Source organism: Ailuropoda melanoleuca, chromosome 2 (assembly GCF_002007445.2).
Source record: "Ailuropoda melanoleuca isolate Jingjing chromosome 2, ASM200744v2, whole genome shotgun sequence".
NCBI classification, from domain to species: Eukaryota; Metazoa; Chordata; class Mammalia; order Carnivora; family Ursidae; genus Ailuropoda; species Ailuropoda melanoleuca.
This window is the reverse complement of record NC_048219.1, coordinates 59,738,383-59,751,856: the sequence shown is the minus strand read 5'-3', so window position 1 is coordinate 59,751,856 and position 13,474 is coordinate 59,738,383. Positions and strand designations below refer to the sequence as shown.

Here is a 13,474-nt window from a genome sequence, read left to right as displayed (position 1 = left end):
TGGTATCATACTGTTTTAGTACTGTTAAGGAAAATCTCTCCTACTAATGCTCAGGATCCTACATTCTTTAAGCTGATCAAGTACTGGGCTCTTATAATTGCATCTCCTCTCTCTTTTGAAACACATTTGCTTTTTTATGGGATATTCCCACCAACATATAAAGATGTTTGAATACCTATTGTGGAGGGATAGAAGCAGAAAAATATTCACGTTTGGCCCAGAGGGCTGACTTAACGCCTGTACATCTGTGATAAGAATCAAATACATGCTAGCTGCTACATTCTTAAAGGGTCTCCTGGCTGCCTGTGCATCACACCAATAGCTGATATGGAACTGAATAATAAGCACCAGAGAAATCTTGTGAGAATAGTTTTATGAGTAGAAATTTGGAGAAACATTTATGATCTAATACTCCCTGCACATCCCCTTCCTCTTGAGAAGTAAGCACTTAATGGTCAGCTTCATACAGCAAACGTGTAGCTGTTTCTGCCCACGGGTCCTTTCCCTATGGTACTTGAATAAACTTACTACGTTGCACCGTGAAACATATCAAGAATTCTTTCTTGATCGTTGCGCTTACTTATCCCACAACAACTATCATCTTAAAAGTTTTTCCTGGATTTCACATCCCATTGTAGTACCAACCCTCCTCCTCTCTCTCTCTTTTTAAATCACTTTGGCAAAACATGTGATCTCAACATCCTTTTTCCACTTTTCCTTTTGCCATGTCTCTCTTAAATCCACAGCTCTCTGGCTCTGCACCTCACCATTCTTTCAAAATGCTCATTGATGGTTATCAATGATCTCCATTTTTTTCTGACTCATGAATGCCTTTGTCTCCATCTTGAGCAGTTGCTTGGCATCATTCTCATGGTTAACATCCCCTCCTCCTTGAAAGAGATGACACACAAGTAGGACATTTTTGAGGAAATCGAGAAAGAACCATCTTGTATGCTGGGGTATTTACATTTTAGGAAGTCTGACTTTGTAACCCTTTGGCTGCTTAGATGAATCTCCTGTCACTGTATGTTGCCTTCTCCCCTCCCCTTGCAGGTTTCCCTCTGGGCTCTACAGTGCAGTCTAAAACCAAGGGCATCTGGATGTGGTGTGTGCCTCACCCCTCCAAGGCAAACCGTGTCCTGGTCCTTCTGGATACTGAGGGCCTGGGTGATGTGGAAAAGGTAAGGCAGACAGTCACAGAGAAATCCTTTTTACTCTGGATTTGCTCCTTACCTCTTTATGATATTTTGTCATTTAACTGCTGTGATCTACTTGCAAAATCTAGAAATCCAACTATAGTAAATAAGGCATATCGGGTTGTTTGCATCTCACTTCTAGGTAAGATATCCTGGTACATTAGATAAAATCTCTTATTTCTTGGCACTGGGTGAATTATTTGATTACATTTAAGAAATAATTAATGCATAGCTGAGTTGCAGTCCCCTGGCTTAGTACTGTAGATATTAGTCACCACAGTAAAGGTCCTGTCCTCAAAGCATCTTCAGTCCAGTTGAGAAGACCACACATATGCAGTCATATTTAAATAAAATATGATTGGGAAAGAAGCAAGTTGGGAGAGAGGAAGAAGTTACACTGCAGTGCAATCACTGACTTCTGTTAGTTCCATGGGAATTCTGTGGCTGGGATGCTCCTTTGAGTTATCCTGAGTTGGGACAAGGGAGCTGATAAATCATTGAAAGCCTGCTCTGGAAGCCTTTTTAATTAGAGGGAATGGCACCTGAGAACTGTCTTCCATCAGCACTCTCACTAGCTGGGGGAATCAGTCCTTCAATTTTATAAGGTGATCTGGGCAGCACAACATAGTGGCACCACATATGTTAAGCATAAGAGTGCTTTAGTAGGAAAGAGGAGAAACATCAATTCCATCCCAGGAGAGAAAATAATTCTGATGTATCTTCCAGATGAAGTGTGTATATGAAGTTTGGAGTTAAGAGTCAGTTTTACATTTCCTATGGTAATGTTCATCAGCTACCCAAAGAGCATTCTGGAAGGCTTTGAGATACCTCAGAATGTGCTGTTTCTATAAAAGCATATGTTTTCCCTATAACAAACATTTTCAGATGGATTTTTAGTATTTTAATTTTCTACTAATGGGTGAAATGACTGATTTCTCCTTTTGTGCCTTACTTCGAGACTTCCTTGGAAATGGTATCTAAATTTCTGTAGCTCTCCATTTCTGCCCAAAGAGAAGTTAGACATTCTGTGTTTACTTTTTCTATTAATTTTTTTATTTGTGGAAATCAGTACGGAGGTTTCTCAAAAAGTTAAAAACAGAAATACCATATGTCCAATAATTCCACTATTGGGTATTTACACCCAAAGAAGATAAAAACACTGATTCCAAAAGATATATGCACCCCTATGTTTATTGCAGCATTATTTACAATAGCCAAGATATGGAAGCAACTGACGAATCCATTAATAGAAAAATGGATAAGGAAGAAGTGGTATAAATACATAATGGAATATTACAAAGACATTAAAAAGGATGAGGCTGTGGTATCTGAGACAACATGGATGGCCCAAGAGAGTATTATGCTAAGTGAAATACGTCAGACTGAGATAGATAAATACCACATGATTTCACTCACATATGGAATCTAAAGCACACACACACACACACACACACACGAATGAACAAACAAAAAGCAGAATCACACCCGTTGAGAACTAAGTCTGTGTTTCTTCATGGCTGTATTCAACCAACTGAACACTCAGCTCAAGACTTCTAGTAAGTCTTCATAAAATACACCCTTATCCAACTTTCATAGTTCTGCTCTTCCTTGATAATTTTCTAAATTCCATTTCATATTATAGCTATAGGTTCCATTGCTTATGTACATTACTAAGATGTAAGATTACTAATATGTTTATAGATATTGTCATCTTTGTTACATTCATCGTTATGGACATTCGTCACCACTTTGAAATAGTCACCTTGAAAGGAACATATGCCATTTTCAAGTTTGCTTTTTAAATATAAGAGCAGTGGGAAACATTCAGTAGCTTCCTATAGACAACTGCTGAATTTAATTGAATATAATTTGAATCCCCAGCTATGACAATTATGGTATATTTTATATAGCTATATATAGAATGAATAAATGCTAACACTCATTATTGCACAGCAGGTACTGTCCCAGTTTTCCTATATATGTTACTTTATTTCCTCCAATTGAGGAAAAAGAAAGCTCTGTGAAGATTACAATCTCTTCATATATGAAGAAATCACAATCACAAAAAATGTCTTTGTAATTGTCAAAGGTGATATCTGTATCCATGTCTGTCTTCAAACTTATTTCTTTGCATGGCAAGTATGTTAGCTGAAATAATAAATGAAAGACTGATAGAAGAAGTATCTGAATGAATTTCTAAAGATGAAACTCCAAAAACTCTTGCTCTAATGTGCTTTCTAGGGTGACCCTAAGAATGACTCATGGATCTTTGCCCTGGCTGTGCTTCTGAGCAGCACCTTGGTCTACAACAGCTTGGGCACCATCAACCACCAGGCCCTGGAGCAGCTGCAGTATCCTTCCAGGGACCAAACCACCATGTCTCATTAAGTTTATGGGAATAGAGATCAAGTTAGTTTCTCGTTCCCTGTCACTTAGCTGCCTTTGGTGGAGCAGAGGGACCCAGGGCAAAACAGAGTGCTTATAATAATTTTTTGTTGGAGAAAAGGGGGAAGGATGGGTGGGAACTTTTTTCCTTAACTGAGCGCTAGTTATGTGACAGAGCTCACAAAACTAATCAGGGCAAAGTCTTCCCCAGAAGAGGATGGCACAGAAGATTCCACAGAGTTTGTGAGTTTCTTCCCAGACTTTATCTGGGCTGTACGGGATTTCAGCCTGGAGCTGAAGTTAAATGATCATCCTATCACAGAAGATGAGTACCTGGAGAATGCCTTAAAGCTGATTGAAGGTATAAGAATATGGCCTGGGCAGTGGATGGTCCAACAGAAGGTGGGAGCTACTAAACACAGTCCATTATCTTTGGGATTGCATTTGTACTCAAGACTAGATTGAAGTCTTGAGGTTGGGTTGAAAAGCTCTAGGAACTGGAGTTTAAGCTCACTCAAGAAAAGCAGAGCCTAGGCTAGAATGAAATTTTTCCAAACCGATTTGTTCTTTAAACAATGGCTAAGGTAGCTACCAGACTTCAGTGGGTGCTTAAACTTTCCAAAGACCAGACACACGTTCCTTACTTTGGCTTCTGTTTCTCTGTGTTGAAGAAAACAACTGACCAAACATATTAGGCATGAAATTACAAGGAAAATCAATATATTACTATATATATAATATATCTGAATAAAAATATATTTTACAGTTAGATATTAATCTTCTCAAAGAAGGATATAATTTTCTAATGTCTGTATACATATATCACATACAAAAATGACTGTGTTCTAAATAAACCTGAAGAAGTATGCCTTTTCAATCTATACCTTTTCATTATTTCTGATAGTTATCAGAACATTCACTTTACTGTCTATATCATAGTTTTCCCTTAATTCCCATATATTTATCCATGCTATAATGTTGAAATAATAAATTATTTTAATGGGTTACATTTATAATGGTATATAGCTCATTAAACCTTGAGAGAAAAATCAATTCTGATTTATTCATTCTTGCTTTCAGTTTTCTACTTAAAACATTTAATGAGAAACTGGATTGGCAGAAGAGCAATGCTGTTAAATCAAGTCTAGTCCATCAGCTCAAGGAGTGTGTAGAGTAGTGGTGACATCCTAAAATTACATTTTAGTTACATTTATTCTTCCGAGGTTTTTGTGAAATAAAAGAGCTTACATTATGCAATTTATTTCTAGCACCAAAGCAGTTTTCCTTAAATAACCAGAGTGTCTTAATATGCCTAATACTGTTGGTCCTGATACTGCTCCATTATCCCTTTACTGTGGCTCTTCTTGGTCCCAACCTCAGTTTCTACATTAGTCCATTTGATCTTCCATTCTTTTAGCCATTCATTCAGTAAACATCTAATGGACAACTCTACCACCATTTTCAGGTCTGGAGTTATGAGTCATAAGTTTCTTTTACTTGGATCAGATGTCTCCCCTAATTTCTTTCCAGAATTCTACCATTGGTATGAGTTCACTGTTCAAGGAAGTATTGAATATCTGTGTTAACGGTGTTATGTACATAGAAGGCAGCAAAGAATCAAAATCCCAGTGATAAAAACCGTTAGCTCCCTTGCCTCAAGACTGCTCCCAAAGTAATCTGTTGTTCCTATCTCTCAGGCAACAACCCCAGAGTCGAAGCATCTAATCTACCCAGAGAGTGCATCAGGCATTTCTTTCCAAAACGGAAGTGTTTTGTTTTTGACCGGCCAATAAAACGACACAAAACTCCTAGCCAATATTGAGAATATACCTGGACATCAACTGGATCCTAAATTCCAGACACAAGCAATAAATTTTTGCTCTTACATCTTTACCGAGGCAAGGACTAAGACTCTCAGAAAGGGAGTCACAGTCACCGGGAATCGTGAGTCTCCTTTTCCCATTTCTATGGGGCCTAATATATGTTAAATATATTATATAATGTGTTTTTCAGCGTTTTTGTTTGATTCTATATGGAATTCTGGGTATACACACATTCACACTCCATGAAGAAATTTTATAATTATCTCACTTTTAGGGGTTTACAAATCCCTCTCCCAAACTACACACTTTGTCATTGGTATCTGTGGCATTTGCTTATCTAAAAAAATCTTCCACTGACAAAAATAAATCACTAACTTGGTATAAGAATAGAATATCTGTTTTTTTGTTTTGTTTTGTTTTGTTTTTTTAAAGATTTTATTTATTTATTCGACAGAGATAGAGACAGCCAGCGAGAGAGGGAACATAAGCAGGGGGAGTGGGAGAGGAAGAAGCAGGCTCATAGCAGAGGAGCCTGATGTGGGACTCCATCCCATAACGCCGGGACCACGCCCTGAGCCGAAGGCAGAAGCTTAACCGCTGTGCCACCCAGGCGCCCCTGTTTTTTTTTTTTTTAAGGGAAGTCCTATCTCTTAAGTGTTATTTGCAAAAAGAATACAAAAAATTTTGGGGGAGTTTAGAGTAGTCCAAAAATAAATATTAGCTCATGAATCAGTAAAAATCCATTGGAAGCTGCAGAATTAGGAATAAATATAATCTGATTAATCCTGCCTCATCTGTCTACCTATATCATCTATTTTGGTTTTAATTTTTTAAATGGGAAATTATGTTCTTCAGATACCATTTAATATGGTACAGGAAGGGTTTAAAAAAATTTCTTTTAGCCATTGTGGCCTGGAGAATCATAAAAATTAAATCAACAGGAAAACAAAGGTGAAGATAAAGGGAGGCAGGCTGTGTGCGTGTGGTGGAGGGGGGGCGTGGGTGTGTGTGCATATGTGTGACTTCAGAAACATAGTCTCAGAATGTAGTATCCTATATTTATCCCTTCGACAACCTGGGTCATTCAGGGTTGAGGACTCTGGTGGTGACTTATGTGGATGCCATCAATACTGGAGCAGTGCCTTGTTTGGAGAATGCAATGACAACTCTAGCCCAGCTTGAGAACCCAGTGGCCGTGCAGAAGGGAGCTGACCACTACAGCCAGCAGATGGCCCAGCGAGTGACGCTCCCCACAGACACGCTCCAGGAGCTGCTGGATGTGCATGCAGACTGTGAGAGGGAAGCCATTGCAGTGTTCATGGAGCACTCCTTCAAGGATGACAAGCGGGAGTTCCAGAAAAAGCTGGTGGTAATGAGTCTTAGTATTTACTCTTTGGGACCCTTCCCTTTAAAGAATGAAGCCTGGAAGTACCTTTATTGACCCCACGGAGCATCCTTTACTCAAGGATAAAGAAATCTGGATTCTCATGAGAAAGAGAGTTTTAAAGGACTACATTTCCTTCTTTTTTCTTTCCTCCCAAACCTGAGGCACTTTGTCTAAAAATCTCTCTGATCTCTGAAATAAAATCAATATAGATATCCTCCTGATCTGAATATTTCTATGGATTTGAAGCCTGCCCAGAACCCCCAAAAGTCATTCCTGAGCAAGGATGCTTTCTGGGAACACACTCCCATTGTCAGGAAACAAATTTTCTCTTATCAGACCCTCATCCCAGGCCATTTTCAATTTACATTGCTCCTTGTTGTATCACTGTATCATTGAAGATAAAATCACTGAATGCTCCAGTTGCAAGGAGCCACAGAGGTTAGGTAACAGAACTCCAACATTTCAGAAGAACAAGGGAGGTTAAGAAACTTGCCCATAGTCTTACAGAGAGTATTCAAGGTTGTGAGTAAATCAAGTCTTGTCATTCCCGTATTATTCCATGTCCTTCTCCAACAGAATGATTTTCTCATGAGGATCACAGTTAGACCAATCCTTCTAGCAGATTCTTTGGAATCGTATTGTTTCTGCTCCTTTCTTCAGGTGACATCCCTCTACTTTTCCCTTGTAGGAACTCATAAAGGATAAGAAGGAGCATTTCTTGCAGCAGAATGAAGAGGCATCCGTTAAGTACTGCCAGTCTAGACTCGATGAGCTTTCACAGGTCCTAATGGAAAGTATTTCAGCAGGAACTTTCTCTGTTCCTGGAGGATACAATCTCTACAGGGAAGCAAAGGAAAGTATTGAATGGAAGTATTCACAACTGCCCAGGAAAGGAGTGAAGGTGAGGAATAGGGGAGCATGGGGAGCCTACAGAATAGAGTCAAAGGGGCCTCCAGATAATGAGAGCAAGCACCAGTTGTGGGTGATAAACAGCATGGGGATATCCTGACAGCTTTAGCTTCTAAGGCCCACTGTTTGTGATTTATTCCTGAGGAGAGTGGATATATACATTCCCAAAAATTGAGTATAGATTTCTGAATTCCACAAGAGACAGAACAGAAACTGCTCCTTTCTTCAACCAACAACACAACACTGAATGTGCCAAGTGCAGACAATTTACAAGTTAAGTCAGAGTCATTGTACTTAAGTGTGATCAATAGTAATAGAGGAAGTCAAATACACAGACAATTGCATACAAATTATAACACATATGAACCTGTGAAAATGGGCTCCGTATGATGTACTGTTATACAGCTATAGAGAGGATGAGATCATGCCATCTGAGACAACATAGATGCATCTAAAGGATATTATGCTAAGTGAAATAAGTCAGACTGAGAAAGACAAATACCATATGATTTCACTCATAAGTGGAATCTTAAAAAAACACCCACAAATGAATAAATAAACAAAAAGCAGAATCAGATCTATAAACACAGAGAACAAACTGATGGTTGACAGAGGGGAGGGGGACGGGGAATGGACAAAATGGGTGAAAGGAGTGGGAGATATAGGCTTCCAGTTATGAATGAATAAGTCATGAGAATGAAAGGCATAGCATAAGGAATAGAGTCAATGACACTGTAATAGCAATGTAATGAGACAGATGCTGGCTACACTTGTGGTGAATATAGCATAGTATATAAACTTTTAAAACACTAGGTTGTACATCTGAAACTAATGTAACGTTGTGTGTCACCTACACTTGAATTTAAAAAGCAATATAAGTAAATGAGAGAAAATGGGCTACGTAGTTTGTGGTAACAACATAATAATAATTTTAAAATAATGACAATAATAACGCAACTAATATATATTGGACTCTTGTTTCCTGTAGGCATGATGTAAAGCTGTTTCCCTAGATTCTTTAGCTTAATCCTTCAACATTAAGAAACATCTACATTTATTGTCAACATTTTACGGATCTGAACTGAGAGGTTAAAATAACTTGCCTAAAGTTAAAGTCAGCAATTAACAGAGGAGAGCAACAGCACAAATTAGAGGCAACATTTCCCAGTGCGAAACCAAATATATAAAAGCACCAGAGATGGTGGATTTATAGAACTGCAGTTAGTTCTGACTGGCTGGAACCTAGAGTGGGTAGAAGGAAGTAGCACTGGGGGATACACGGAGGGAGACAGGACGCAGGAGATACAGAGTCTCTGGTCACACAAAGGAGCCTGGACACCTTGGAGGGAGGCACTACAGAATTTTAAGCATGAAGCAAATATTACATGGACATATTTGTTTGTGCAGGACTAATCTCCACAGTGGAAGTCTAAGTTCTTTGCTTCTTCTTGGTTCCTCAGGCAAATGAGGTCCTCCAGAGATTTCTGCAGTCGCAGGCTTCAGTAGAGGAATCCATCTGGCAGGCAGATAAAGCCCTCACTGATGGGGAGAAGGCCATAGAAGGTATGGGGCGCGGCTTGGCTCACGATGGGGTGGGTATATCCCTCAGTCAGGTATGAGGGCAAAACAAGGAGCCTCCTCTTCTTGGAAAAACTCTGCTAAATCTAAAAACAAGGGGAGTTGTGGTTCTATGTCAGCCAGACAGAGACTTTACCAAAGTATTCTGAAATGTGCTTCCTATGGTGTGGACATGAAGAATTCAGAGATTTTCCACCTTCCCTTCCAATTTGGTTTTCTCTCTGAGCTTGGAAAGATAGAAAATAATCCTCACTTAATTTTCTTCTCCCTCAAAACTTTCCTTGGGGCGCAGCGGAGAGGGTCAGCAAGGAGGCAGCTGAGTGGGAACAGGAGCTACTAAAACAGAAACTACTAGAGCAGCAACAGCAGTTGGAGGCTCAAGAAAGGACTGTCCAGGAAAACATAGTACAACTGAAAGAGAAGATGGAGCAGGAGAGAGAAAACATACTAAAAGAACAGAACAGGATGTTGGAGCATATGCTGAAGGTAAGTCTGGCCTTGGCCTTGGCAATGCTTGGTGGTCCTTCTCCTGCTACCTCAGGAAAGGATGCGTGAAGGTTACAGGTAATGGAGCTCATAGAAGGAAGCACCATTGCCATTAACTGCTTGTGACTTCTTAAAATGCTTAATCCTTTGAATTCTTCTTCTTCTCCTTCTTCTCCCTCTCCTTCTCCTTCCCTTTCTCCATTTCCTCTGCATCCTATCCTCTCTTCTTCCTCTTCTTTCCCCTTCCCCTCTTCTTTCTCCTTCTTTTCTAGGCTTTCAATTCCACTGAATATGCCGACTCTGGAGAGTTCAAGATGAGTATGGCCCCTCCAGGCCCTTGGAGAATATAAATAGCATTTGAGTTGCTATTTGGGGGATTTTAAAATGATCTCATGAGGCTTGATTAAATAGATATTCCAACCATACGTATTTAATATGAGCAGCAACTGGTTTGCTTTACCAAGATCACTGACAATTACCAGAAACTCTACTGCTGCCCAAAGACCGTGAGATAGATCAATGCTGACATAAAAGTATCAGAAACGTACAGACTTAAAAACACAGGGAAGTGACAGTTTCTAAATTGGCTGTATTGTCTTCAGGTGGATAGTCCACCCAAGTTATCAAACAGCATAAGGAAGAATTCTCTCATTGTCCATTAGGACATGTTTACGACAGATTTCTAGAAGGGCTTATAAATTCCCATCGTTTCTACTATTTGGGTGAGCATACCAACCCAAGTAGAACTAAGAGGTAGTGAGTGCGATCAGACCAAGGCTACCTTTAACTGGCATTTTTTTTTTTTTACTGAAACATGTTACCTTTGTCCTTATGTCAGGCTTAGCATCCTAGCAAAACCTTAAGGGTGTGTGAATATCAGTAAGGCTTTAAATTATGCTTGCTCTCAATGTTTAGGTCCAAGCGAGGAAATATTATTCCTCATGGCCAAATTCTCCTTTCAGGATTGAGTAAGAAAGAACAATTTTAGGAGTCAAAGATAGTTTGACCAAGTTTTTATATATGAAGTGCAATTCTTGAAAAAAATGTTAACTTAAAAATTTTTACTTTCTTACTTTTTGTTTAGGTCCAAGAAGAGCTACTCAGGGAAGGATTTAGAATGAAATCTGAGAAGATGAATGCAGAGATAAAGAAGTTGAAAAACAGGGTTGATGCTACTAAAAATAGCAATACTCCCTGGTTCACACAAGCTGTGGAAGGATTGGGCAATGACATTGTTAAAATAGTTACTGCCCCTGTTAGATTTGTTGATAATATTGTGAGTGGTGTGTTGTCCCTATTTTCATAAGAATTAGCTCTCCATTTAAAGAAATTAAGGAATGTGGGTATATACTCTGGCCTATTTTTGGTGCTTATGGGGCTTTTATTCAGCAAAGTTTTAAATATAAAAAGTGCCTACAAGAGGACAACAATGCCTGGCCCACATTAGATAGAATAAATGCATGTACACTTTGATATAGCATGTTAACTTTTAGGTAATACACATGTGCAAATTGTAAGTATATATAAAATCCACTGAGGCATCACTTTAAATGACAAAAGATTGCTTAATCCGATTATTTAAGTATCTATCTATATAAATCGGTCCTATAAATTGAACATGTGCATACACTGGAGTATTACGTAGCCAGTGTCCTGGGGAAATGGGAATGCCCAAACATTTCGTGGGCTCTTGCAATCAGGATCTAAGTTGGCAGAGATAACCCAGATACCAGAAAGACATCAGAGTCTCCCTGTTAAAATAGGGGTACACGGGATCCAGGTAATAAATGCAGTCCTGGACCAGGGGCAACTAAATGGGGTCTAGTATTGGTTTTCAAATAAGAGTAAAGTTCATCTAAGAACAAGAACCATCACATATTTTTCTGTACATCTCCTCAAAGTATGTTTAGGCACAGAATGTGCTAAATAAACATCTCCTGGAAAAATAAAATGTTGACACCTCCATGATTGTTTTCAATTGCCAGAATCCTATAAACACTCCGAAGCTCTGAGTTAATAGATAGTTTGGATTTTAGACACCAGATTAAGGTCTCCAAGATGATTTAAAGGCTAGTGGAACAAAACAAACTTTTCTGGTGATGTCTCCTACTCTGTGAGCTTGTGCATTACAATCTCTGTGTCTCTGTGAGGATGTTAACACGTCTCCACTGCAGATTTTAAACGGATCCATCTAGCTGTGGCTTCAAGTATTGAGAAGGAAGAATGGCTTTGCCTTTATAAGAAAGAAACATGTAGGGGTGCCTGGGTGGCTCAGTCATTAAATGTCTGCCTTTGGCTCAGGGCGTGATCCTGGCGTTCTGGGATTGAGCCCCGCATCAGGCTCCTCCACTGGGAGCCTGCTTCTTCCTCTCCCACTCCCCCTGCTTGTGTTCCCTCTCTCGGTGCCTGTCTCTCTCTCTCTCTGTCAAATAAATAAATAAAATCTTTTAAAAAAAAGAAAGAAACGTGTAATAATGAATATGTGGCCAATAAATGGTATAGTTTAATGGAAAAGCTAGCTATTCTATAGAAATATCTGTTCTCATTGAGAGCTTGAATCAAACAGATGTTTGACAACCTGGGTGAAGAGACATCCTAAACTGAAGAACAAAAGGGGAAAAAAAAGCATGCTTTTTTAGATTCCCCACATAAGTGAGCTCATACAGTACTTGCCTTTCTCTGTCTGACTTATCTCACTAGCATAATGCACTGAAGGTCCATCTATGTTGTGGCAAATGGCAGGATATCCCCTTTTATCATGGCTGAACAATATTCCATTGTGTATATACACCACATCTTTTTTATCTATTCATCCACTGAAGTTCATTTAGATTGTTTCCATGGCTTGGCTATTGTGAATAAGGCTGTGATTAATAAGGGAATACACAGATCGCTCTGAAATGCTGTTTTCACGTCTTTTCAATAAACATTAACCATGTGTTGATCACCCAAAAATAAAGAAAAATGTTTTCAAAAGTAATTAACAATTTATTCACACATTTATTCTAATGCTCATTAAAGAACTCTTAGTTTTAATAATTTGTACTGTTTACTAAACTCCTATTCTCTCGTAGCCATTGTTTTGGATTCTGTGAAGACAGGAAAGTGAAGATCTTGTCCGCATGCAGCTTATACTCTATATGGACCTTATACAATGTTATTTAGGCAGTAATAGAGGCTGTGAATGTATATACATATTTATGGATAGTGGTTAAGACTCAGAGTAGAAACCAATATTCTGCCTGTAAGTTTAGCTTCCATCCAATTCATATTGCCTGAAAATATAATTGCTTGTTTCTTCAAGACATATTATTGAGTCCTAAGGACCACATACAATCACATTAAAGCACAGTAAAACCCAAGGTGTATGGTGATGGAGAATGAATAAACAGATGAATCCTTGTGTGAATGAATAAGGGTAACATCTGTTTTTCATTTCAAAAGGTAATAAATATCTCTACTGTTCCTCTTAGTGAAAAAATGTAAACACTTAACTTCGAAAATGTTGTGTTCTTGGATCTAATGGAACCAAACCATAGATGGGTTCCCATTAATAGTCTGATGCAAGGCTCATTTTTTTTTTTGTAAAGGTTTTACTTATTTATTTGAGAGAGAGAGACAGAGAACAAGGAGAGGGAAGAAGCAGAGGGAAAGGGAGAAGCAGGCATCCCGCTGAGCAGGGAGCCCAGTGTGGGACTTGACCTTGGGAT

The 13,474-nt window shown here is 38.9% G+C and overlaps 1 protein-coding gene across 1 annotated transcript; it reads left to right on the top strand.

Moving 5' to 3' along the window:
- Positions 1-992: 992 nt before the first annotated feature.
- LOC100475163 (guanylate-binding protein 6-like) lies at positions 993-12,166 on the top strand. The gene is given in 10 exon segments (XM_034653843.1): positions 993-1,181; positions 3,438-3,547; positions 3,746-3,942; positions 5,279-5,373; positions 5,375-5,525; positions 6,493-6,773; positions 7,480-7,692; positions 9,161-9,263; positions 9,571-9,764; positions 10,849-12,166. Coding segments are annotated over 10 exon segments (1,740 nt in total). The 5' UTR covers positions 993-1,007; the 3' UTR covers positions 11,071-12,166.
- Positions 12,167-13,474: the final 1,308 nt, after the last annotated feature.